At 49.5% G+C, this 27,994-nt stretch overlaps 1 protein-coding gene across 1 annotated transcript; it reads left to right on the top strand.

Annotated features, from left to right (window-relative positions):
• The first annotated feature begins 37 nt into the window (after positions 1 to 37).
• On the top strand, positions 38 to 20,180 carry GYG2 (glycogenin 2). The gene is made up of 9 exons (XM_068963344.1): positions 38 to 142; positions 4,504 to 4,645; positions 6,104 to 6,278; positions 8,616 to 8,778; positions 9,025 to 9,151; positions 10,205 to 10,427; positions 13,238 to 13,408; positions 18,825 to 18,932; positions 20,019 to 20,180. Exons 1-9 carry the CDS (start codon positions 136 to 138, stop codon positions 20,178 to 20,180), a joined length of 1,278 nt encoding a protein of 425 aa, XP_068819445.1. The 5' UTR covers positions 38 to 135.
• The last annotated feature ends 7,814 nt before the right edge of the window (positions 20,181 to 27,994 follow it).

Raw genomic sequence — 27,994 nt, 5'->3', positions numbered from 1 at the left:
CTCGAACTCGGAGCGGGTGGGGCCCCTGGAGACGCAGACGACGCCTCCGCTTGGCTCGGCGGCTGGAGCCCGGGAGAGAGGCCGCGCCCGGGCGCCCTCGGCCGCGTGGTGCCCACCGCGCGCTGCGCCCACACCATGCCCGGTAAGCCGAGAACCCTCCTGGCCGCCAGCCTCCGCGGTCTCCTAGGCCGGGTGAGATGGACTGTCCTGGGGGGCGGGAACCCCCACCTCCCCCCCCCCGCTATGCCCGCACAGGGGGTCCCCAAACTCTTCAGCGCCCACCGTTCTGTATCCGCCCAGCCCCTCGCTCACCCCGGGGGCTGGAGAGCTTGGTGTCCTTTGGTGCGACTGGCGAGACAGTGGGTCTCAGCGGCTGGGAAGGGCTGAGGTTTAGGGACATTTGCGGCTGTTGTTCAGTGACTCCGTCGTGTCTGACTCTTGGCGACTCCACGGACTTCAGCGCGCCAGGCCTCCCTGTCCATCACCATCTCCCCGAGTTTGCTCAAATGTACATCCATTGAGTCGGTGCTGCCATCCAAGGGGCTCGTCCTGGGTCGCCCCCTTCTCCTCCTGCCCTCAAAAACGATGGTCAAGGGGCACTGAGTTTGGTAATTTTCCTTCTGTGAAAGCGTAGCCCTTGGAGGTTGGGTGGACTATTTTCTTGGCAGGCACGCAACTGTGTGAGAGACTTACCGACTTGCAAAACCATGGGAAGTTCGCAGTCCTAAAACTCTGGGAAGACAGAGTGTCTTTGGTCCTCAGCAAGATCAGACCGGAGGCAGAGTTGCTTATTCCTGTATGAAGATCCAGGGTTAATCCCCGCTGCAGGGCAGCAGGCTGACTGGTGGGATGGCTGGGACTGTGGCAAGCCCTGACTCCCAAGGGCTTCAATTGCGTCCTTTCTGCCTGCCCTCGGGTTTGGCGGGGACATCCAATTGGAACAGTGGACCTCAGAGGCTTAGAAATGGGATGATAAAATGTAACCTTCACCCATGGGAAAGATGTCTGCCCTGTTCTGTTTTGCGTGTGTGGGGAAGAGGGCTGGTTTGGCCACCTCACCCAGCATGTGGGATTTTGCCTTGCTGACCACGGGCGGAAACTGGGCCCCCAGCAGGGAGAGCTTGAGATCCTAACCGCTTCCCTGCGTACATGCCAAGTGTCTCAGTCGTGTCCGACTCTTTGCCCCCAAGGACCGTAGCCCCGCCAGGCTCCTCTGTCCATGGGAATTCTGCAGGCAAGAATACCAGAGTGGGTTGCCATTCCCTTCTCCAGGGGATCTTCCCGGACCAGGGATTGAACCCCCGTCTCCTCCATTGGCAGGCGAATTCCTTACCACTGAGCCACCTGGGAAGCCACACGTAACCACTTGCCTGCTGGGGAATTCCCGCCCGTCCCTGTTTTTTTTTTTTCTTTTTATCATGAAGACAATCTCTACTTGCACCAAGTCAGGCCCGATCATTCATGAGAGCATTAAAAAAAAAAAAAAAATTTTCAGGTTGCTTTTTATTCCGAGGAGCGATTTGGTAATAAGTCACCAGGCGGCTTCCCAGCTGTTTTCCACCTTTGTGCCTTAGAGAGGCAAAGTTGTTTGGGCCGATTTCCTGCTGTAGGCTACAAGGTTCTGTTGATGTGTGTTCCAGGGAGTGGCTTGGAGCTCTCCAAAAAAAAAAAAAAAAAACGCATTTTCTGGAAACTGGCGAGGGTCTGTATAAATGGTAGCATTCAGGAGGGACATTTGTACACATGGCTGTCGGGCCGGGCAGCGTGCTGGAGAGACCCCACTGGGGATTCAGCGCTCTTGGCCGGGAACAAAACGCGCCTTTGAGTGAAAGCGGAGGGCCCCCCTGCACCCACCACCCGAGGAAGCTGGGGGTTATTTTGGGGGAGTGGTTGTTAGGTGGGTGGAAGGGGAAGGAGGCGAGGAATCGGAGTAAACATTGCTTCCCGACCCCTCATAAAACTGACAGCTCCCGCTGTCTGCAGGGTGTAGACTTTGGGAGATGTATTATTTTTTTTCTTTTTCAACCTGGGCTTGGAGGACAGCCACCAGTCCGGTTTGTGTTCCATGCCAGACGTCCCCACCCTCACACCCCGTCGACTGGAAACTCGGCCTTACAGCGTGGGTGCGTGGGTGCGTATGTGCTCAGCGGCTCAGTCGTGTCCGACTCTTTGCCACCCCATGGACTGCAGCCTACCAGGCTCCTCCGTCCATGGGATTTTCCGGGCGAGAGTACTGGAGTGGGTTGCCATTTCCTTCTCCAATGCATGAAAGTGAAAAGGGAAAGTGAAGTTGATCAGTCGTGTCCGACTCTTCGCGACCCCATGGACTGTAGCCCACCAAGCTCCTCCGTCCATGGGATTCTTCCAGGCAAGAGTACTGGAGTGGGGTGCCATTTCCTAGACGGATGTTATTAATGTTAATAGATGATGATAGCTAGGTAGATGAATAGATAGACAGCCATCTTTGGGGCTGCAGACTTGAGTTCTGAGTTTTTCTTGTCGGTAATAACTCATGGCTGAGATGCCAGGAATCCTCATCTTCTCCTGAATCCAAGAAGAACCCCAGCCAGGGGTAGACAGGAGGCCCTTGGGCAGGTGGGCACTCACCCCAGCAGAATGTCAAGGTTAAAACAGGAAAACGGGCCTGGGAACATTGGGTCCTGCTCTTCTTTCCGGGGTGACTTTGTCTTTGGAGGCGGGGAGGCCGCGGGGGCCACAGGGGAGCGCCATCTGGCCTTTGAGAACTGAGCTGTGTGTGTTCCAGCCCCAGACCAAACGCTGCGCATGTTAATTTCTGTCGCCAGCTCGGGAGCCAAGGCCCGGATCTCCTGATCCTCTTGGTTTCGTCCTGGCGGCCAGGGGACCTCAGAATCTAGCGGCTTAAAATTCCCGTGAACGTCCACATCACACGTTCTTCGCAGTTGGAACTGCCGTCAATCTCCTCAGCTGTTGGAGTTTCTTTGCCTGCTGCGGAGACCCTGGGGAAACGGCGTTTTTGGTGAATGAAGCGGCCTTCTTTTCCCTTCTGAAGCCCATCTCCTTGGCTTCATACACCCTTGAGTTGAAGTCTTGCCAACGACTGGGGCGTGTGCGATTTAATTAACGGGTCTGGCCGTTCCCTTTTGAGAGCCCGGTTCTTTTGGCAAGGGGGACGGGAATCCTCGTGGTAACTCGGATCAATCCGAGTGTTTGTTTCTACCTTTGGCTTTGAGACCTGAATGTCTTGGGTGAGTTTTTGAGACTTGAATGGAGAATCAAATAAGCTAAGCACTTGTGTCATGCTGGAGCAAAAGGAAATTTTTATTTTTTTCAACTGAAGGATGGTTGATTTACAATATCGTGTTGTTTTCAGCAAAGTGATTCAGTTATAAATATGCACAAAGATTGAAAATTCTTGTTGGGCTTTCCAGGTGGTGCTAGTGGCAAAGAATCTGCCTGTCAGTGCAGGAGACCCGGGTTCGATTCCTGAGTCAGGAAGTTCCCCTGGAGAAGGAAATGGCAACCCACTCCAGTACTCCTCTTGCCTCGAGAATCCCAGGGACAGAGGAGCCTGGTGGGCTACAGTCCATGGGGTCGCAAGAATCAGACATGGCTGAGCATATATTCGTGTATATATCGTGTATATATCTATATCTCAATATACTTGGTTATATATGTCTTTATACATATATGTATATATTCATATATTTTAATTTATATATATGTGGTGGGGTTTTTTTTTTTTTTTTTTTTTGGAGATAGGGGCATGGCATGTGAGATCTTAGATCCCAGACCAGGGATTGAACCCATGTCCCCAGCAAAGTGAAGAACATAGTCTTAACTGCTAGACCACTAGGGAAGGCCCTCTGCATTCTTTTTTTTTTTTTAATTCTTTTCCTTTATAGGTTATTAGAAGATAGAGAGTTCCCTGTGCCATACAGTAGGTCCTTGTTGTCCATTTATTTTATATGCAGTGTCTGTTTGTATATAAGCAGAGTATATGATTAAAATTTCCTGCTGTATATGCAGATCCTGTGTATAAACTTAGATCTGTTCATCAGCACCAGGAAATTTTAATCACACTCTGCTTGACTTTGTATCATATTTCATGTTCCTTGCGTGCATGTGGGGGGATTTTTGTGAAGAATTTTCTTTTTTAATTTTTCAATGAAAGAATGAAGGTGAAATGTCCCTGAAGCGTGCTAAGTCACCTCACTCGTGTCTGACTCTTCACGACCCCATGGGCTGTAGCCCGCCAGGCCCGTCCGTCCATGGGGATTCTCCAGGCAAGGACACAGGAGTGGGTGGCCACGCCCTCCTCCAGGGGATCTTCCCCACCCAGGGATCGAACCCGCGTCTCTCAGGTCTCCTGAATGGGCAGGCGGGCTCTTCACCACTGGCGCCACCTGGGAAACTCTCGTTCAGTCCCGGTCGTGAAGCTTGAGAGAGTCCGAGGTGCCGCGCGGCCCCACCGCTGACCCCTGAGACCCGGCGGGAACGTAACCCGGCTGTCCCCGTCCACAGTGTCCGACCAGGCGTTTGTCACGCTGGCCACCAACGACGTCTACTGCCAGGGGGCCTTGGTGCTGGGGCAGTCACTCCGGGAGCACAGGGCCACCAGGAGGCTGGTGGTGCTGGTCACGCCTCAGGTGTCCACCCCGCTCAGGTAAGACTCACACACACACCCGGTTCTTCTGACCGTGGAAGCTTCTAGGCCGTGGTCCGTGAGCTTGGACCGGCGCACACATGGGGGGCCCGGACACTTGCAGAGGGGCTTGCGGTTGTTATTAGAGGAAGGGGCTCTGCCTTCAGAACCCTGACACGCCACGCCACGTGTGTGCAGAGTAGTTCCTCGCCTCAAATATGGACATCGGTGCCATTGATTCGGGGTGGGGGGGGCGTGGGGGACTTTGAGGAGCAGCCGTCCCACTGGTGCGCACGCGCGCACCCTCCTTGAGTCGTGTTAGAATCTCTGCGACCCCCCGGACTGCAGCCCGCCAGGCTCCCCTGTCCGTGGGGTTCTCCAGGCAAGAATCCTGCCGTGGGTAGCCATTTCCTCCTCCAGGGCGTCCTCCCAACCTCGGGATGGAACCGGTGTCTTCTGCGTAAGCAGGTGGGTTCTTTATCCCTGAGACAACCCGGGAAGCCCACATCGTGAGCTAAGTTAAAGCATTTTTATTTTTCTTACATTTTAATTGAAATATAGCTGGTAGACTGAGGCAAAATCTGACCGACTGGGGCGGGTGGGGGCGTGGGACGCGTTCCTGAGGTAGTATGTGACAGAAAGATGAACATTGGAAGGTAAAATCTGAGAGAAACTAGGGGGTTCTGAGGCAAATGCTGACAGACACTCAGGGGTTCTGACATAAAATCTGACAGAAATTAGGGGGTTCTGAGGTAAAATCTGACACACGAGGTTCTGAGGTAAAATCTGACTAGACATAGGGGGTTCAGGGGTAAAATGTGACAGAAAGATGAACCTTCTGGGGTGAGATCTGACAGAAAGATGAACATTGTAAGGTAAAATATGACAGAAGCTACAGGTCCCTGTGGTAAAATCTGACATAAAGTAAGGGGGTTCTGAGGCAAAAATCTGCCAGCCAATAGGAGGATCTGAGATAAAATCTGACAGGAGTTTCTGAGATAAAAATCTGGCGGGAAGAAGGACCTTCTGAGGTAAAATTTGACAGAAAGACAGTCTTTCTGAGGTAAAATGCTTGCAGAAAAAATATGAGAAAAAATTCTTATTTTTTTTTCCCCTCAACTTCCTGGTTGGCATTAGTTGGAAAGAACCTGCCTGCCATTGGAGGGAACATAAGTGATGTAGGTTCAATCCCTGGGTTTGGAAGATCCCCTAGAGGAGAAAATGGCCACCCACTCCAGTATCCTTGCCTGGAGAATCCCATGGACAGAAGAGCCTGGTGGGCTGCAGTCCCCGGGGTCGCAAAGAGATGGACACGACTGAGCACATTTATCTGTACAAAGATTTTTATCCCTCCAGAACCTTTTAGAGAAAAACACTTCAGCATATACTCCCACAAAATGAAGTGTGAGCAACAAGGGACAGAATCTCTTGTGCTGAACGGTTTCCTGGTCTCCTAGAATTCGGCCTATCTTTTTCCAGGGTTATCCTCTCAAGGGTGTTCGATGAGGTCATCGAGGTGAACCTCATAGACAGCGCGGACTACGTCCACCTGGCCTTTCTGAAGAGACCTGACCTCGGAATCACCCTCACCAAGCTTCACTGCTGGACGCTCACCCATTACAGCAAATGCGTCTTCCTGGATGCAGACACGTTGGTGAGTACGAAGGAGGGGGTGGTCCAGACCTTCTGCTTGATGAGGAGCCGCCCACTGAAAGATCATGCCCCTCTCTCCATTAGCAGGCTGCTAGCCCGTGCTGGTGGATCCCCACCAGCTAATGTCCGTCTCTACCACCAACATCATTTAGTCAGCCAACATCCGGTAGAAGACACCCAGTACTGCTGCTGAGAACACTGGGTTACTTGAAGGCCTGTTCCTTCCCTAGGATGAGTTATTTCATTATGTCATCTACACAAAACGAAATATTGGAAAAATACACTTCATTCGTGTCCAACTCTGTGTGATCATATAGACGGCAGCCCACCAGGCTCCCTCGTCCCTGGGATTCTCCAGGCAAGAACACTGGCGTGGGTTGCCATTTCCTTCTCCAGCGCATGAAAGTGAACAGTGGAAGTGAAGTCGCTCAGTCGTGTTCCTTCCCTAGGATGAGTTATTTCATTATGTCATCTACACAAAATGAAATATTGGAAAAATGCTCTTCTCTGATTGTACCGTGAGTGACACAGTCCTGGTGAGACTGGAAACCTGGCTTCGTAAGCTGTAGCGTCTCCACTGCAGTCATTTGGGGTAGTGACCCTCGGTGTAGGAGCCCAGGTCAGGCACTTTCAGAAACAGCCATTGGAACGTCGAAATGTGAGATGAGGTTGGAGTGTTGGAGATCCGTTCTGGGTTGTCTTGGTTGTGCAAAGATGGTGTAGGAAGATGGAGGGGTGGAGAGGAAAATCAGAACAGAGGAACGATCAGAGTAATGTCTTTTTCCCGAACAGAGCACAATTTATAAAGCCAATGCGTGTGTTGGAGAGGAGTACTGTTAGTGGTCAAGCTCTCGGAGGCAGCGGACGATATCATATCGACTTGCAAACCTCCATGTGTGTGGATTTCCAGTCTTGTAGGTCACGTTTGCTGGATAGAAGAGAATAAATACAATTAAGAGCAATACAGATAAGAGCATATCTTCAATATATTGGGGCTTCCCTGGAGACTCAGACGGTAAAGAATATTCCTGCAGTGCAGGAGACCCAGGTTCGATCCCTGGATTGGGAAGATCCTCTGGAGAAGGGAAGTGACAACCCACTCCAGTATTCTTGCCTGAAGAATCCTATGGACAGAGGAGCCTGGTGGGCTACACAGTCCATGGGGTTGCAAAGAGTCTGGCATGACTAAGCGACTAACACATCAATATACTGATTTGCAAAGCACTCTGTTCATGGATTTCCAGGCTTACTGGTTACGTTTGCTAGATGAAAGAGGATAAATACAATTAATTAAATGTTTAAGTGTTCCACAGAGGATCTTAAGAACCTGGAGATGATAATTTTGTTTCATACATGGTGTTGCTTCAGTGCTGTCCCTTGAAATGAAACCAGGGAGCAATCTTATACACACATTCTTCTCTTTGGAATATAAGCCCCAAAAAAGGGGTCACTCAAAAAATTCGGTATAACTGTCCCATTACGGACCACTGTCCGGTTCATCAAACAGTTCCTGTTGCATTTCTCACTTGTACGTTAACACACTACTGACCGGGGAATTTTTGCAGAAAGTAATGCCTGCGGAAGGTGATTTGTTAACTAAGTGAATAGCGAAACACTTCCATCAGGAATGTTCGGGTAAGAGAAGATATGGTTCGATCTCTGGCTAGGGAAGACCCCCTGGAGAAGGGCATAGCAGCCCACTCCAGTATTCTTGCCTGGAGAATCCCATGGACAGAGGAGCCTGGCGGGCTACAGTCCATAGGAGCTCAAGAGAGTCGGACACAACTTAGTGACTGAGTAACCACAAGCTAGCAGGCAAATTCCCTTTTGTGATGAGCTTGTCCTAGCAAGGTTTGTGATGAGCTTGTCCTAGGAGGTTTCCTGGCAGCTAAACAAAGGAATTTTAGCTTAAGGCTCATTCCATTGGAGGCAGGCAGTTCCTGGAGACAAGAGATGGGCCATTGTGTATCATTTACGCTCAAGAGTGACATCCCTTTAGTGTGGTCAGTCGTGTCTGACTCTTTGTGACCCCATGGACTGCAGCCCCCCAGGCTACTCTGTCCATGGGATTCTCCAGGCAAGAATAGCGGAGTGGGTCGCCATTGCCCTTCTCCAGGGGATCTTCCCAACCCAGGGGATCGAACCCACGTCTCTTGCGTCTCCTGCATTGGCAGGTCATTTATTTACCCCCGAGCCACCTGGGAAGCCATCTGCTTCATCCTTTTAGTGATGAACTTGAAGCAGAAGCAGTTGAGCATAGAAGTTCAAGTCACAGACACAGATTCACTATAGAGTCAGACTTACATCGTATGGGGGCCCCCACGCTCTCTCTCCCCAGGTGCTGTCCAACATCGATGAGCTCTTCGACAGGAGGGAGTTTTCTGCGGCCCCGGATCCCGGGTGGCCAGATTGCTTCAATAGCGGGGTGTTTGTCTTCCAACCCTCGCTGGAGACGCACAGCCTCTTGCTACAGCATGCCGTTGAGCACGGCAGCTTTGACGGTACGTTGAGGGGCAGCTGGACGTTTCGTTTGTGGACCAGAGTGGGGCTGTGGCCATCCCTTTGACCCACTGGCACTTTCTCCCCGCCACCTTGAATCTGTGAATAGCAAGTTAAAGGTGGGGATTGAGGGACTTCCCTGGTGGTCCGGTGGCTCAGACGCCAAGCTCCCAATGGGGGGGCGTGGGGGGGGGGCGAAAACTACACCATTCGTTATTAACTTCTTTGGCTGTGCTGTAACTCTCTAGGGGCAGACCAAGGCTTGCTGAACAGTTTCTTCAGTAACTGGTCCACCGCCGACATCCGGAAACACTTGCCCTTCATCTATAACTTGAGCAGCAACACCACGTACACCTACAGCCCTGCTTTCAAACAGTGAGTTTTATAAATAGTTACAGTTTATGAAAAAATGTCAAAGATGTGCCCCTTTTTACACATTTTAAAAATAATAGGGTTTTATGTATAGTTTCAGTTAGAATCTCTGAGAAAACATGAAAGGTATAGATAGAACTATAGATTTTTTGAAAATGTAGTTATATAGAGTATATATTTTTTTTATTAATTAATGTTTTTATTGAAGGATAGTGGCTTTCAGATGTTTTCCGTCAAACCTCAACATGAATTATGAGGATGAGGCCTTCCCTGGTGACTTACACGGTAAAGCATCTGCCTGCCAATGCAAGAAGTGCACGTTCGACCCCTGGGTCGGGAAGATCCCCTGGAGAAGGGAACGGCCACCCACTCCAGTCTCCTTGCCTGGAGAACCCCATGGACAGAGGAACCCGGCGGGCTACAGTCCATGGGGTCGCAGAGAGTCGGACACTAAATAACCAGAGATGGAACCCACACTTCCTGCATTAGTAGCCAAAATCCTAACTCCTGGCCCATCAGGAAAGTCCCAGAGTGGGCACAGTGGGTCATACAGAACACAGATCTCTGGAGAGAATATGATATCAAAATTTCATAAGAAAGCAATAAATTAAAAAAAAAATGTTTTCAAAGCTGTGAGGTTGGTGCGAGTGCTGATAACGACAAAAAGACAAGAATGAAGAGGGGAACATTTCCGTCTTGCCCAAGAAGTCAGCTTTCTGCTCTGTGGCTTTCATTCTCTGCTATAAAATCTTTTTTTTTTTTTTTAATCTGTCATCGTTTTCAGGGTGAGATGATTTGGGCTACGAAACCACCCGCCTTTCTAAGACTCCTGATTTATTCTTTCTGTTGTGGGGAGCATCCCAGTGGGTTCTGATCATGTTTCCCGGTCTACAGAAATATGGAACACTGCCAGCACGGACTGACTATAAACAATTTTTCTTTTTTCAATGCAAGTCTTAAGTGGCTGCCACGAGCGGATCATCCCTGAGCCGTCGAGGTGCATCTCGCTGTCTCTGACGAGTCCTGTGTTGGTTTTTGTCTGTGTCTCCTCCTCAGATTCGGCTCCAGTGCGAAGGTGGTCCACTTTCTGGGGTCCTCGAAGCCTTGGAACTACAAGTACAATCCCCAGACGGGCTCCGTTTTGGAGGAGGGCTCCGGGCGGGCTGACCAGCATCAGACGTCCTTCCTTAACCAGTGGTGGGGAATTTACCACCGTAGCATCTTGCCCCTTTGTGAAAATATCCGGAACAAGGACCACCAGGCGCCCCCAGGTCACACGGTAAGGTCCTGAAACCCCAGAGTTGAAACCGGGGATTAAAAACAGACAGAAACCGGGGGATCCGTTCTCTATGATCTACACTTGGGCATTTTCTTCAAAGGGAGACTCCCCCACATTCTTGTGTTGCATCTCTTCTCATTTTTTATTTTTATTTTTTTTAAAGACAGATACAGGATGTATGTCAGTTGCTCAGTCGTGTCCGACTCTTTGTGACCCCATGGACTGTAGCCTGGCAGGCTCCTCCGTCCGTGGGATTTTCCAGGCAAGGATACTGGAGTGGGTTGCCATTTCCTTCTCCAAGATATAGGATATTATAAGCAATTACAAGTTACATTAAAAAAAAAAATCTGTCAATGTTTCAGAGGCAGATAGGCAGATTTTTTATGTAAATTTTTGTTTTTTAGAATACATTACATTTTTATTTCCAAGAAAGGCACTTTCAAAGTGGTACTTGAAGGATGTTGTCTCTTTAACCTATTGGCCACTTTTGTGCTGATCCAGTCCATTAAAATTTTGACAACTGTAAATGTGTTCTTGTTTCTAATATACAAATACTTATTTTCTTAACTATGATCCTCTTTCTGAGAAGAAGGTGGACTTCAAATTGTAACATAGTTCTACGACCTCACAAATAGTTTTCAGTTAAATTAGGGTGTTGGCTCTTTGACAGTTCTCCCTTCCAATAAAGTAAATTACATCCGCCCCCCCAAAAAAATTCAAGTGGTAACCAATTTGCATAATATAATTGTATCAAATCAACATGTTATATACCTAAAACTTACACAATATTATATGTTAATTATATCTCAAGACAGTTTGGGGAAGAAAAAGAAAGGAAAAAAAATTTAAAAGCCTTTCCCTTTAGAAGAGAACAACAACAAAAAAATCTGTCAATGACTCCAGTAATGGAAGAAATAAGATTTTTTACAGTTCAGTTTTTAAACATATTTATTTATTTGGTTGCACCAGGTCTTCGTTGGGGCATGTGGTATCTAGTTCTCTGCCCAGGGATCGAACCCACGTCCCCACTCACGGGAAGCCCAGAGTCTAAGCCACTGCACCCCCAGGGAAGTTCAGGAATAGTTCACCGTTTATAGACATGTTTATTTAAAAATGAGGGAATTAGAAGATATTGAATAATGCTGACACACACCAGAAAGGAATCAGAAGAGGAAAGATGCGTTATTTCACCGCAAGAGATAACGACCGTAGTTGGAGGGTAAGGACCCGCCAAAGCTTTAGATTTGTGCCGGTTTCATCTGTATGCATGTCCTGTATTTCACGGAAGATGCTGAAAGAGGCAGGAACTTTTTTTTTTTTTTGGTGCAAAATCGTGAATGTTTCATGAGCAGAACTGCGGCTGTGGTTTACCGAACCAACGCAGAAATAATCATTTAAATTAGCCGGTTTCATCAGGGAAAGAGCCACTCATTGATTAAGTGGCTGGAAATGACTGATTATAGATGTCATTGGAGCGGGCATTTTCTACTTTCTATCCTTGATTGAAGAGGCTGTTGAAGGTGATGTCTGAAGAGGGCTTTTCAAGTTCTCGATGGGTACCCATTTGATTTTTTTAAAAACTATAACGCTGCACGCTCTCCGTACTGGAGTTTCTGCAGTGAATTTCAACAGGCAAGCAAAAGAAGTTTTAAGCTAAGGTCTTAGGAAATTTTATTTCTCGGTTTGTTTTTAACGGGCACGTTGAAACAGTGGAGTCCAGTGTCTGCAAAGACATGCATTGGGACCTTGAAAAGAATTCACTTTTTAGTGTTTTTACTGCAGTTTTTGTTTGGTGGAGCTGGGTGCTACTTTGCAATCAGAACCACATTTTTCTTGCAACATTTCTGGTGGTCCAGTGGTTAAGAAGGTCCATTCAGCTTCCAATGCAGAGGGCAAGGGTTCAATCCCTGGTCGGGGAACTAACACTCCCCATGTTGTGCACTGTGGCTGAAAGATTTAGGAGAAGAGAGAGAGAGAAAAAAAAAAAACTTTTTCTGACCATTGGACACGATCAAATAGGAGTTTTTTCAGATTCTTGTCACTGACAGCAAATTGCTGTTCCTTTCTGCCAAGCAGTCCGCTTAGTCTTGTCTTTTTTTTTGATGGAGTCACTCAGTCGTGTCCGACTCTTTGCGACCCCATGGACTGTAGCCCACCAGGCTCCTCTGTCCGTGGGATTCTCCAGGCAAGAGTACTGGAGTGGGTTGCTATTCCCTTCTCCAAGGGATCTTCCCAACCCAGGGATGGAACCCACGTCTCCTGCATTGCAGGCGACTTCTTTACTGCTGGGTACTGGGTTGTATATGAAGAAAGATAAAGCAGATTCAGGCGGTTCTAACAAATGAAACGTTGAGGGCCGTGTAGGGAGCCTGTGCCATGGGGTCCTTCTTACCTGGAGCAATAATATGAACGTGGATATTAGTAAGATTTGCAGGAGGTCAGGAGTCCCTTGGACTGCAAGGAGATCCAACCGGTCCATCCTAAAGGAGCTCAGTCCTGAATATTCATTGGAAGGACTGATGCTGAAGCTGAAGCTCTAATACTTTGGCTACCTGATGCGAAGAGTTGACTCACTGGAGAAGACCCTGATGCTGGGAAGGATTGAAGGCGGGAGGAGACGGGGACAACAGAGGGTGAGATGGTTGGATGGCGTCACCGACCCAATGCACATGAGTTTGAGCAAGCTCCGGGAGATGGTGAAGGACAGGGAGGCCTGGTGTGCTGTGGTCCGTGGGGTCGCAGAGAGTGGGACACGACTGAGCCACTGAACAACATGGGAAACTTTGCTGAGTGTGAACTTTTTTACACAGGCTCGCCTTGGAGGCATTGGGGTGCCGCGTTCCAGTGCAGCGGCCACGGCAGAGGGGTCGTGTGCGAAGCCAGCAGAGGGGCCCAGGCAGGCTAGCTCTGCTGACAGCTCGGAGAGGACCGTGGGGGTGGAGGGAGACATCCCCGCTCTGGCAGCGTGCCCTTCCGAAGAGGTCAGTACGTTTGTTTGCTCTGCACAAGGGGGATGGAGGCGCAGTCTCACTGGTTACCATGGAAACGGAGGATGCTCCCTGGACCCCCAGGGACGGGAGGGCATGGGGAGGAGGAGGGGAGGAACCCGCCTTCAGGTTGCTCTGGCATCAGTTTGAAAGTGTCAGTTACCCAGTCACGTCCGAGGAGTGCATGTAGCTTATCTATGCAGGTGGTACTGGCAGCCGGTCCTGATTAATCGCTGGCCTCAAGGCCCAAAGCATGAGATCACAGTCTGGCTCCTCCAGCCCGGGCTGTGTGAGCTCACACAACTTGTGCCAATCTCTCTGGGCGCCTGTCAGCTCATCTGAGAAACGAGTGATAATAACAAGGACCGCTGTCTCACAAAAGGGTGGTGAGGCTGTTGTTGTCCAGCCACTCCGTCGTGTCTGACTCTCTGCGACCCCTATGGACTGTAGCCCGCCAGGCTCCTCTGTCCATGGGATTCTCCAGGCAAGAAGACTGGAGTGGGTTGCCATGCCCTCCTCCAGGGGATCTTCCCGAGCCAGGGGTCGAACCCGCCTCTCTTAACCCTCCTGCACCGGCAGGCGGGTTCTTTGCCACGACAGCCACCTGGGAAGGCCTGTAACAATGCTGTCAGAGTTTCAGGTGCAGAGCTCGGGACACAGGCATTCACGCATCCATTTAACTTCCCTCCCATCCAGGCTGCCACATAAAGGCCATTTCCAAGCCCCTTTGTCTCGCGAGACTTGGCATGACTTCACTGATGGGGGTGGGATTTCGGGGCCCCATGGAAGGGACATTGTCCTTTCCCGTATCTCGCAAATAGCTGTCCGGGGGCTGTTTCTTCATTATGGACATTTCGATTTTAGCTGACGTTTCTATGGAACGTTTCTCTCCTACACTTTAATATGGGATCAGTGATGTGCAGGCAACTTCCGTGCATTAGCAGTTTTTGAGTTGTGAATTCAGAGCCACTCAAACAGATTGAAAAAAAGAAAAAAACGACACTGGTTTGGACCAAGGAGGTGGCTGGGAACTGAGCTTATTCCTAATTTTTTTTTTCATTTCTTCTGCGGTACCCTGAGGTTTTCCCAGCACCTGCCTCTGGCCCCAGGAAATGCCTTACGTGGGTTAAGCAGAAGGCGTCCGCCTTGCAGGAATGTGAGCACTCTGTGGATTAAGCTCTTACGTTCCTGTAGAACCGCCTCCCTGCTCTGCCAGCAGGAGCCACACCCGCAATGGGAATTAAAAAAAAAAAAGCGATTTACCAGACCGTGTTAAGTCTCACGTGTCCAGCAGAGTGCTTCCGTTCTTATTATTTTTTCAGACTGCTTCCCTTGACAGGTTATATTACAACATACTGAATATAATGCCCTCTGCCATGCCGTAGGTCCTTTCGTCCCGATTTGTGAGAAGAGTCGGCGTTCGCGTTAAATGTTTGACAGTCAGACTCTGGGGGGGATCTCTCAGAAATAAATAAATAAATAAATAAAAGGAAATAATGATATAAATGATTACATAATTGAAATAATAAATATGCGTATTAATATACCTGTATTATATTAATATAAATGTATTACATTAATATAAATCTTTATATTAATATAAATGCATTATATTAACATACATAAATAAAATATAATTTTATATTTAGAAATTAAAACAAAATACAAATTAATGTAAATATAGATAAATATGAATAAGTATATTTATATTATAATTTAATATAATTGTATTAATCAATATAGTAATATGATCAATAAATTAATCTATACAAACAATTATATACATAGTATAGTTAATGTAATTAAATAATTAATATATTAATTATAAAGCATTAATATAGTCATATTGTATCAATATATTATAAATAGATGTAAATCATTTTATTAAAATAAATCATATAAAAATTAATATGAATATGTGTTGTATTAATATACTGATGTAACTAGATAAAATTAATAAACTAATAAAACCGTTTCCAACTGCAGTGGTTAGATTTACGAGCCAAGTTGAGCAGAGTAATGGATGCACGGGTAGCTGGGGAAACGTTACTTGGGGGTGTGTTTCTGGACGAGATTAGCGTTTAAGGAAGTGTCTATCAGCACTTCCCTGATGGTCTAGTGGTTAGGACTGCCTGCTTTCAGCGCAGGGGCCCCTGGGTTCAATCCCTGGTTGGGGAGATCCCGCATGTTGTGAGGCATGGCTGAAAAAAAAAAAAAACCACACACACACACACAAGAAAGAAAGTCTGTATTGACTGTGTGTAGCCGTTCCCTTCTCCAGCAGATCTTCCCAACCCAGGGATTGAACCTGGGTCTCCTGCATTGCAGGCAGATTCTTTACCAGCTGAGGTATAAGGAAGGGGCCCTTTTTACAGTGTCTGTGCCTATATTTCATTATTTTACCCTCCAAGGTCATCTTTCTAGAGAAGGCAATAGCAACCCACTCCAGTAGTCTTGCCTGGAGAATCCCATGGATAGAGGAGCCTGGCGGGCCGCAGTCCATGGGGATCACAAAGAGTCAGGCACAAATTTAGGGACCCAACAACACCACAGCAGACGTCTTTGCAATTAATTATTCTGCGTTGCTGCCACCTACTGACCATCTAGTGAATGACCCACGCTGGGTTCTTTATTTGGGGAATTTGGAACCCAGTCCCTCCCAATCCCTCACTGCTCCCCGCAAAAAAAAAAAAACAGAGAGAGAGATTATTTTCATAAGTCCTGTAAATGTGCAAGAGACAAGTCTGGAATGCTTATTTCAAACAGCAGCCTTGGTACGTCTGACTCTCTGCGACCCCGTGGACTGTAGCCCGCCAGGCTCCTCTGTCCATGGGATTCTGCAGGCAAGAATACTGGCGTGGGTCGCCATGCCCTCCTCCAGGGGATCTTCCCAACCCAGGGATCGAAGCCACGTGGCCTGCATTTCAGGGGGATTCTTTACAGGCTGAGCCACCAGGGAAGCCCAAGAATCCTGGAGTGGGTGGCCGTGTCCTCCTCCAGGAGACCTTCCTCACCCAGGGATGGAAATCGGGTCTCCTGACGCTACTGCATTCCTGGCAGATTCTTTACTGTTGAACCCCCATGAAAGTCCCAGTCCCAGGATATGCAGGTCAGCTTCTGGTCTGCGTCACACCCAGTCACACCCAGCCGAGGGGGGAGAGAGGCGTGCTCTGCCCTGCGCAGTCATCTAGTGACCCAGCATTCCTGCCATTCCTCTGATCCATGCCCTTCCAATGCGGCTCCTTGAGAAACAGTTTTGGCTTCCATGCTGAAGCCACCCAATGACGCGCGTGACACGTTAAGTTGTCTCCTGCATGCTGGGATGTCTTCGCCATGTGACATCCCGGGTAGAGTCGAGAAGAGCCACTTGCATTGTTTTCTGTGGGGTTTTGTCTGTGGTGTTTTGTGGCATTCCAGCTGAAATCAGAAGCGGTCCTCACGGAATGGGACCTTCACCCGACCTGCGGGGACCCAGGGGAGAAAAAGTGTCTGCCACCTGACTACCCAGTCCGAGTCGGTGATGCCATCCAGCCATCTCATCCTCTGGCGTCCCCTTCTCCTCCCGCCTTCAATCTTTCCCACCATCAGGGTCTTTTCCAGTGAGGTGGCTCTTCACATCAGGTGGCCAAAGGATTGGAGTTTCAGCTTCAGCATCAGTCCTTCCAATGAATATTCAGGACTGATTTCCTTTAGGATGGACCGGTTTGAACCTCCTTGACCTGCTTCTAGTCCAGCTGCGTTTGCACCCGTGGAGGCAGACGAACGCAGATGAAGCATTTTTAGTTATCTGCATGAAGTATTGTCCTAACTTTTATTTCACTTGTTTTTTTTTTTTTTAGACGGTAGGTTGGCGGGAAATAGAGACTCGAGGTGAAGTGCGACGTGACCTGTTCTCAACACCCTCCCCCCAGTTTGCAGACCTCACAGAGATCCAAAGCTATTCGGTATAACTCACTGCTACTTCGTTTTTTTTTTTTTAAATGGCTGCACCGTGCAACACGGGGTCTGAGTTCCCTCAGCAGGGATCGAACCCACAGCGCCTGCAGCGGCAGACTTCTTAAACAGCGCCTGTTTCTCTGCGTGCCTGAGTCGGTCGGCCACCAAAGGAGACGCCTCGTGCTTCTCTGTCCCGTGACATTTCTGAATGGTTTCCCCCCTGGTGGTGTTCATGAATCGCTTTACTTTCCGGGTGGATAAGACACCTGGGTTTTTGCTCGCCTAAATCCCTGAGGTTCTCTTCTATCTTGCTTTAGGAAGAAATAGAAAAGTGTTACACATTCAGTCGTGCCCCCGACTCTTTGCAACCCCGTGGACTGTAGCCCGCCAGGCTCCTCTGTCCATGGGGTTCTCCAGGCAAGAACACTGGAGTGGGCTGCCATGCCCTCCTCCAGGGGATCTTCCCGACCCAGGGATGGAACCCGAGTCTTTTGCGTCTCCTGCGTTGGCAGACAGATTCTTTACCACTGAGCCACCAGGGAATCCCGTACATATTCATGGACCTACTCTTTTTCAAATTCTTTGGCCAGGCAGGTCGTTACAGAGGATTGAGCAGAGCTCCCTGTGCTGAACAGCAGGTCCTTGCTGGTTCTCCATGTTAAACACAGCAGTGTGTCCATGTCCATTCCAGACTCCCTGACTGTCCCTTCCCCCATCCTTCCCCCTGGTGGCCATAAGGTTATTACAGAAGATTGAGCAGAGGTCCCTGTGCTGGGCGGCAGGCCTTGTCAGTTATCTATTTTCTCTATAGCATCAATAGTGTATATATGTCAATCCCAATCTGCTCATTTGAAAAATTAACCCTTACATCACATAACAAATGTCAGCTCTCATCTTGTGCAGAAAGTAACAGGTGGCGGGTGCGGGGTGGGGGGCGAGTTCAGAGTAAATCACACCAAATGACTTTTAAAAAAATTTTTGTTTGTTTGTTTATTCTTTTGACTGTGCTGTGCAGCTTGCGAGATTTGAGTTTCCCCATCAGAAACTGAGCCAGGGCCCTCGGCAGTGAAGCTGAAGAGTTCCAACCAGTGAACTGGGGCTCAGTGGGTAAAGAATCTGCCCGCAATGCAGGAACCTGGGTTCAATCCCTAGGTTAGGAAGATCCCCTGGAGAAAGGCACGGCAACCCACTCCAGTATTCTCACCTGGAGAATTCCATGGGCAGAGCAGCCTGGCAGGCTACAGTCCATGGGGTCGCAAAGAGTCGGACACGACTGAGCGACTAACCCACTGCTATACCATACCACCCGCTGGACCACTAGGGCGGGGTGGTTGCCCTACATTGCTTACTTTTTTCTGTTTTTGCACAAACCATTTGTTTGATCCTAAGGAGAAAGAGTTCTCTGTCGCTCTGGTTCAGGCTGTGGTTCTGGGAAGCCCCCTGCCAACTAACGATGCAACGATTCTGTTTCCAGCGGCGGGCAGAGAACGAAGGAGGTGCCCCAGCCGAGGACGCCTTGGAACCGAGCCGGGAGCCCCCTGCGGATGTCAGCAGGGACCCCAGTCCCCAGGACGCTCTGGAGGTGGTGTCCCCTGTCCCAACCGTTCGCCCCGTGCAGCTCCCGTGACGGGCGCTGTGGGCTCTCGCAGCGGCCAGCTGCGTGCACGCACGGGCCTTACGGCAGTTGCAGCCTTGCTTGTTGAGATGAGAACCTTCATTCCCTCGCTGCCTCGGATTCACCTGGCTTCTCTCTGGCCTTTGCCCTTGGCAGGCGGTTCACCCGCTTTTCCTGTCCTCAGCTCTGATCATCCAGCTTGTTTTCTCCTGCAACGCTGTTCTGCAGAGTTGAATTGACCTGAAGGGGCTGGGCTGTGTTTTCTGCACCCTGAGCTTGGGAGGTGATGCACAGATGTAAAACCTGGGAAATCTGAGGCGGGGGGGGCGGGGGATGTTTTGATCCTGGCCCAGCATGCACTGATTTCTTCTTGCAGGAAGACATGAGAGGTGCTTTCTTCCTCTCCCAGATGCTCTGGTCTTACATTGCAGTGTCTCTGATGATGCATTTAAGGAAGCTGATGGCTCATGTTTCCAACTATGATGTTGTTGTTGTTGTTCACTCGCTAAGTCATGTCCACGGGCTGCAGCACGCCAGGGGTTTCCTTGGAGAGACAAGAGTGAAGAACAGGGGTGTCCTTCACCATCTCCCGGAGCTTGCTCAGACTCATCTCCCTCGAGTCGGTGATGCCATCCAACCATCCCGTCCTCTGTTGCCCCCTTCTCCTCCTGCCCTCAATCTTTCCCGCAATCAGGGTGTTTTCTAATGAGTCGGCTCTTCGCATCCGGTAGCCAAAGGATTGCAGCGTCAGCTTCAGCATCAGTCGTTCCAGTGAATATTCAGGGTTGATAATAGGCGGAGGCAATCTCGCTCAAGAGCTGACTGCTGGGCGGAGGATAAAATTGGTTTCGATGTTTTTTATTGTGCCTTTGTCTGTGGAGGCCGCTGTAACAAAAAAAAAGACCACAGTCTGGGTGGCTTCCGAATAACACGAAATGTTATTTCTTGCAGCCCTGGAGGTTGGGTGTCCCAAGTTTCAGGCACCAGCAGGTCTGGGGTCTGGTGAGAACCCCTCTTCCTGGCTCACAACCCTGTGGGCTTGTCTTTCCCCAGGTGGACCTGACCATTTCCGTCTCCCAGATCTCCATCGAAGAGAAGCTCAAGGTCCTGAGTCCCGAGGAGGAGCGGAGGAAGTGGGAGGAGGGACGGATGGATTACCTGGGGAAGGACGCCTTCGCCCGCATTCAGGAAAAGCTGGACCGCTTCCTGCAGTGACCACGCTGTCCTGTTCCATCAACGTCCCAAAGCCCTCTCCAAGGAGCTCTTCACCCACGTGCCTCTGTGTACGGTCGGCCCACCTGAGTGCCTTCTGCCCACCCTGTGGTCCATCCAAAACCCAGCTCGAAGCCCCGTGTGACCCCACCTCCCCATGTCTCTCAGGCTTCCCCGGGGACATCCTGTCTCCTTTATGTCTTGTTAGCAAATCACTGAGGATGGTGACTGCAGCCATGAAATTAAAGAACACTTGCTCCTTGGAAGAACAGCTATGACCCACCTAGACAGCATATTAAAAAGCAGAGACATCACTTTGCCCACAAAGGTCCGTCTAAGTCATAGCTATGGTTTTTCCATTGGTCATGTATGGATGTGAGAGTTAGACCATAAACAAAGCTGAGCGCCAAGTTGATGCTTTTGAACTGTGGTGTTGGAGAAGACTCTTGAGAGTCCCTTGGACTGCAAGGAGATCCAACCAGTCCATTCTGAAGGAAATCAGTCCTGAATATTCATTGGAAGGACTGATGTTGAAGCTGAAACTCCAATACTTTGGCCACCTGATGCGAAGAACTGACTCATTTGAAAAGACTCTGATGCTGGGAAAGATTGAGGGCAGGAGGAGAAGGGGACGACAGAGGATGAGATGGTTGGATGGCATCACCGATTCAATGGACATGGGTTTGGGTAAACTCCGGGAGTTGGTTACAGACACGGAGGCCTGGTGTGTTGCAATCCACGGGGTGGCAAAAAAGTTGGACACGACTCAACAGCTGAACAGCAGCAAAAGAGAACATGAGTATAGCCTTCTGGTCAACCCTGGGTCTCTGGACTTGCTTGAAGGAGCTCAGGATTTTCTCCTGGACTGATGAAACCATGTCCATCCTATGTAGGATTAGCTTGAAGCCCTGCAGAGCTTCAGACACGTAGCACTCAGAAAGGTACTGAGCTCCCTGAGAACCTTCAGGATGATTAAGTCCTTTTCTTGAAGACGGGGTCAATGTCTGGATGTCTTGAGTGTGACTGTGGTGTGAATTTTGCCAAGACTGGCTGACAGACACCACGGCTATGCTTTCTCTTCTGCAGAAATACCCAGGGGGACTTCAAAGTCTCTTGACATAGTCCCCAAGGAGACACATCAGAAATATTTGGAAGGAGATTCTAGCTGGCTGGGGAGAGATGACCTCTTCCAAACTGGTTTAACCTCTGCTGTAGAAGACGTCCCAGGTGGCGCTAGTGGTAAAGAACCGCCTGCTAACACAGGAGATATGGGTTCGATCCCTGGGTCGGGAAGATCCCCTGGAGAAGGAAATGGCAACCCACTCCAGTTTTGTTTTGCTTTTTTTTTTCATTTTGCCCTTTTTATTTTGTATTGGGATGTAGCCGATCAACAATGTTATGATGGTTTCAGGTGGACGGCAAAGGGACTCAGCCAGACGCATACGTGTGTCCATTCTCCCCCAGACTCCCCTCCCATCCAGGCTGCCACGTGACAGAGTACGCAGGAATAAGCACCCAGGGTTTACGCCCAAGGGTCACGTGCTCATGGTGACTGGATCTGGGGAGGCTGTTTCTCTGGAGGCGAATCCGTGCGGGGTTGAGGACACGGGACTGCCCTTGGCTGGGTCTCACTACCTCACCTCACAGCTGCACTCGTGGTCCTCAGTCAGCCAATGCAACTCAGCTATGTGGGGACGATCCTCCATTCTGTGACAGTGGATGCTGTAATTCCACGGGAAAGCCTTACTTCAGAAGCATCCTAATTTGGGATGAATGCAGTGTGTCAGACCCTCTCATGGGGTCAGTGTTTGTGGCCACCGCAAGGACAATTAAAGCCAGGTGTCAGCTGCTGTCATAACGAGGAGGAGATGCTGGCCACCACAAAGATAATTAAAGCCGGACATGGGTCGCTGTACTAAAGACAAGATGCGGGTTTTAAATGTTTGAGTGGTTTATTTATCGCTTCCCCAGGTGGCTGAGTGGTAAAGAGTCTGAAGGAGGTGTCAGGTTTGATCCCTGGCTTGGGAAGATCCCTGGGAGGAGGAAATGGCAACCCACTCCAGCGTGCTTACCTGGAGAATCCCGTGGACAGAGGAGCCTGGGGGCCTACAGTCCATGAGGTCGCAGAGAGTCAGACACAACTGAGTGGCTGAGCACGGACTACTGAAAATCGTGACGTGGGTTTGGAAGAAGGTTGAGGTGGATTTGTTCAAATCCGTGCCGGATCTGAGTGGACTTCTGGGGTTTGTAGTAGCGTTTGCTGTGAGAGGTGCCCTCTCTGGAGGAGTTTTTATTTCTTATCTGTGGGTGAATGGTCTGGCTTCTTGGTTGGTTTCCTACATATGATGCTTCAGGGGCTACTAGGAAAGAGCCGTGGGGACGAACTCCTTGGGTGGGTTGGGTGGGGGGTGGTGGTGGTGGTTGCCAACCATCAGAGTAACCCCTTAGGCTTGCTTTGGGGAATCATGATGTTGGACTGTAAGATACAAAAGGCGGATTCTGTGTCCATGAGAGGAGAACTCTGGCTGGTGAACGTTGGACTCCAGCCTCTCCGAAGAAGACCCTCCGTGCCAATGGTCCGACGGCTCACTGGCTTCAAATCTAGACTCAATTGAGATCCCTCTCCCCATTATGAAGTCTGTCCGTCTGGATGAAGGCCAGCGCGTTGCAGTGAAAATCTTAGGACGGCAATGCAGTCTCCCTCGTCGGTTTTGGATGTGTTCTGAGTCTTCAGAACGCCATTTATAGGAATGTGACTGCCTTCGTTTGTCTTACTATGAATTAAAATAACCAAATGGTTGTTCAGAATTGATAGTAACCTAAATGGGAAGGAAATCCAAAAAAACAGGGGGTACATGTATTTGTTGCTCAGTCACGAAGTCGTGTCTGAGTCTCTGTGGCCCCGTGGACTGCAGCACGCCAGGCTTCCCTGTCCTTCACCATCTCCCAGAGATTGCTTCAACTCATGTCCGTTGAGTCGGTGATGCCACCCAACCGTCTCATCCTCTGTCGTCCCCTCCTCCTCCTGCCCTCAATCTTCCCCAGCATCAGGGTCTTTTCCAATGAGTCAGCTCTTCCCATCAGGTGCCCAAAGTATTAGAGCTTCAGCTTCAGCATCAGTCCTTCCAATGAATATTCAGAGTTGATTTCCTTTAGGATGGACTGGCTGGATCTCCCTGCAACCCAAGGGGACTCGTGTAGCTGAGTCACTTTGCTGTACGGTAGAAATTAACAGAACGTTGTAGAGCAACTAAACACCAAAAATAAAAATGTTTAACCTTAGAAACCCTAGCAGTGGGGTGACCCAAAAACACATTGCTAAAGGTAGACAAAGGTGGGACTTGGTGTCGTGTAGACACAGCCTGTGCGTGAGAACGGACATTCAGAACACAGAACAAGATGAATTAATGTGCGTTAATTAGCACGGTGATCAAAGCTCATGAGACACTATTACATACTGAGGCGTTGCTGAGAGAATAGATTTAAAATTTTCTCATCACCGAAACGAAAGGGTGGCTGATACGATGGGGGTGTCAGCTGACGTTTGGTGGTAACCTTTTGATGACATGCCAGCCAGGGGATTCTCCAGGCAAGAATACTGGAGTGGGTTGCCATGCCCTCCTACAGGGGAATCTTTCTGACCTAGGGACCGAACCCACGTCTTCTGAATTGGCAGGCGGATTCCTTACCAGGAGCGCCACCCATTTATACATATTTGAGATCTTTGCGTTGCAACCATAAGTTTACACCGTGGAGTATGTCAGTGACACTTCTATGAATCTGGGGAAAGGAAAGTCCCTGGTGGTCCACTGGTTAAGACTCCTCTCGTCCACTGCAAGGGGGCATGGGTTTCATCCCTGGGTAGGGAACTAAGGTCCCCCATGTTGCAGGGCACAGCCAAAACTAAATAAATAAATAAAGCTAAGAAAGGAAAAAAAAGTCACACATCTTTTTCTCTGGTGGGTCTCCCACCACGGTTGAACTTGAACTCCAGTCTGCCACATACACGCACAGATTTCCGGGTGGGGCTAGTCAATAACTCTGACAGCCTGTTGCTGCTTGTCACACCAGATAGCATTTCTGGAAGGCCACTCCTTGGTATCAACAAAGGCTCACAAATATTTCTCTGGTTGAGTAGTTTGTAGCAAATGTTGAAAGACGTGCCCTTTTAGAGCAAGTTCTCAAAGACGTTTTTACCCTCCCCCATGGCGTTTCCTTTTTAGTTCTTGGAATGAGTCATGGAGTCATGTACCAATTCATCCAAGAACTATTTTTTGATTATTTACTGTTTCAAGGAACCAGGAGGCTCTGCAAGACTTTTGTAAAAATATTAAGCATGGCAGCTTGAGAAAAGAAAATGGTAGGAAAACAAGTTTTGAAGAAACCCTGGTAGTGGTTTGGTTTCAAAGCCTCGTATAAGGTGTGCTTAGGTAAGACAGAAGAGGGGAGACAAGGACGCAGAGGAGAAGCCACGTGGAGATGGAGGCAGAGACCGGACGGAGGCGGCCACCAGCCCAGGGACGGACGCCTGGAGCCCACGGAAGCTGGAAGAGGCGGGAAGGACCCTCCCCTGGAGCCTCTGCAGGGAGCCCAGCCCTAGGACCCTTGACCTCAGACATCTAGTCTCCAGGGCTGGGGGAGGATGGATGTCATTTACGTCCCCTGGTTTGTGGTCATTTGTTGTAATCAGTCCAGGAAACTAATACACTCTCTGTAAGCTTGTCTAGATCTCAGCTCTTCATCAAGACCATGTCCTCCTCCAGGAGACCTCTTACAGACTTTTGACCACTATAGTAGTGGCCAAAGACCAGTATAGAAAACTCCCAGTATTGCAGACCAAGTGCCTGATGTCCCGATCATTTAATCTGTCAATTCCCTGAGCGTGGGCATCTATTATTGATCTCATCAAGGCAGCAGTGGGCTTCCCCAGGGGGTCAGCGGTAAGAAATCTGCCTTCAATGCAGGAGACATGGGTTCGATCCCCGGGTCAGGAAGATCCCTTGCAGGAGGGCACGGCAACCCACTCCAGTATTCTTGCCTGAAGAATCCCCATTGGACAGAGGAGCCTGGAGGGTCCATGAGGTCACACAGAGTCAGACACGACTGAAGTGACTGAGCACGCACCCAAGGCAAGCGAGATCTTCATTCCCTGCCCAGGGATGGGCATCCTGGATGAGAACCAGGGATCCTAGCCAACACACCCACAAGGGCTAGGAGGCTAGAAGCTGTTTCTCCCTGGAACGTTGCCCCCAGTGAAAAATGCATTTATCTCAGAGGCAGAAACTGTAAATGCGGGTATAAAAATTTTTTTATTAGAAATACAGCATCGCAAGGGACAGAGCTTACAGGGAAATGATCCGTTCAGTTACGACAGAAGCAAGACAGAGACGCTTAAGGCGAGACAGAAGGTGTGGGCACCCCCGCTCCCAGAGACGAGGAGCCCAGTACAGAGTTAAGATATCTTTATAAGGCAGTTCCGGATCTTTGTCTTCCTTCAGGCCGAGTATCTGGTTTCTTTTCCCACACCTGACCTACCCCAGGACCCTCCCCTGCGGTGTGCACACGCACCCCTCAGGCAAGATGGATCACGAAGTGAAGGCTTCTGGGAGAAGCAAGACTCATCATGGTCTGGCCCCATAGCCTGACTTTGGACCCTCCCCCACAAGACTTCCTGAGCACGTGCAGTGTTTCGCTTGTCCCCAAAGAGGGGCGAACACACATCCCTTAACCCTTTAGTCGCATGGGGTTTCGTCCCTCTGTGGCCTTGCCGTGACTCTTCCCTTGAGATGTTTACTAGGGACAAACACTTAGCGAGTTGCCCTGTTTCTGAGGCCGACTCTACATGCCTCCACTGGAGCCCGGCCTAATCTCCTTACCTCAGGAAATGCACACAGGACGCTGGTTTTAAGTTTCCAGCCCGAAGCCCACGTCTTCAGGCCCCACGAAATGCAAACAGGAGGCTAGTCGTAAACCTCTAACTGGGAGACCATCCACCTCCGACCTCACTGTTCCCCATACATGAAGGTAAGGGTTCGCCCAAGTGCAGAGGCAAGGCCACAGAGAAAAGATGGTCTTTTCCACAAACAGTGCTGAGACCAGTCGACATCCACAGGCAGAAAGATACATGTTGATAGAGACCTCTCGGAACACGTCTGCTGTGTGTTGATGCAAGGAACTGACTCATTGGAAAAGACCCTGATGCTCGGAAAGATTGAAGGCAGGAGAACGCGGCGAGAGAGAATGAGATGGTTGGACGGCATCACCTACTCGATGGACATGAGTTTGAGTGAACTCCGGGAGTTGGTGATGGACAAGGAGGCCTGGCATGCTGCAGTCCATGGGGTCGCAAAGAGTCAGACACGACTGAGCGACTGAACTGAACTGAATACATATCCTGCTGGAGATACAAACACACACGCAGACACTGGAGGGGAGGGGCCAGCCAAGCCTCCGCAATCCCTTGTTTGTGACAGCCTGCTTAACCGGTTGGGCCAGTTGTTACCATGGAAACTCTTAAGAAGTAGACTCTAGGGTCCTCAGGGACACTCGTGAACTTTGACCTGATCATAGTAAATCGCCTTGTCCAGAGTTAAAGACCAGACTTACAGGCGCCTGGGAGACAAAGACGGAGTTTGTTCCATTCAGCTATGCATCAGCTCTGGGCCCCAAGTCCCGGCTGACCCGTCCCAGCTTTCCACACTCCTGGGCCTCAAGGCTGTTTCTTTGCACTGGGGGTCTGCAGGGGAAGCCCCCTTCTTCTGGGGGGTCTTTCCCCACTTTCCCGCCAGGCACCCACCTGCCAAGAAAACCTTGTTTATTCTCAGAACCACTTTTACAACAGATTACCACAGATTACCACGGAAGTGTGTAACATTTTAAAGCTGCAGGAGTTAAAGACTGTTTTCCAGCAAAGGAGGTGGGCGGGAAGGTCGGACTCAAAATGAATGTGATTCACCAGGAGTACGTCAGAAAGTTGTAACAGAGGAGAAGAAGAAAAAGACCCAAAGAAGATGAAAATGCATAAACTTAAAAAAATGTTTTGTTTTGTTTTTTAAGAAATACAAGGACTTCCTGGTGGTTCAGTGGTTAAGATCGCTGGTTGGGGAGCTAAGATTCTCACATGCCTCAGGGCCCAAAGAACCAAAACAGAAAACAAGCAGTACTGCAACAAATTCAATAAAGACCTTAAAAAAAAAATGGTCCACGTTAAAAAAAAACAATCTTAAAAAAAAATACAATGTTCAACGAAGCCAGGTGGAAGCTCTAAATTAGGAGCATTTCCGTTTGAATCGTTGGTTTTATAGGTGGCATGACAGTTCGGAGGTTTTCAACAAGGAAGTATGTGTCCATCTTACAGCTGGAAGAGTCTCCCCATCACCAGCCCCTCCACAGTTTGTGACACTCAGCACTCTGCTCTCTGCAGCTATAACTTTATTGTTTTTGCTTCCACACAGATGTGAGATCGTAAGATAGCTGTCTTTCTCTGCCTGACTTATCCCACTTAGCATAATGCCCTCAAGGTTCACCTGTTGTCTGCTCAGCCACTCAGTTGTGTCCGACTCTGCGACCCCGTGGACTAAAGCCCAGCAGACCCCTCCATCCATGGGATTCTCCAGGTAAGAACTCAGCTCTCCGCCATTGCAGGCAGAGCCACCAGGGCAGCTCGTTGCTGCAAGTGACAAGATTTCGTTTTTATGGCTAAAATTTCGTGTGTGTGTGTGTGTGTGTGTGTAGGCTTCACAAGTGGCTCAGTGCTAAAGAACCTGCCTGCCAGTGTGTGTGTGTGTGTGTGTGTGTGCTTCACAAGTGGCTCAGTG

This window comes from Capricornis sumatraensis, chromosome X, assembly GCF_032405125.1.
Source record: "Capricornis sumatraensis isolate serow.1 chromosome X, serow.2, whole genome shotgun sequence".
In the NCBI taxonomy this organism is placed as follows: Eukaryota; Metazoa; Chordata; class Mammalia; order Artiodactyla; family Bovidae; genus Capricornis; species Capricornis sumatraensis.
Note: the sequence above shows the minus strand (reverse complement) of the source record. Positions and strands in the feature narration are given on the sequence as shown.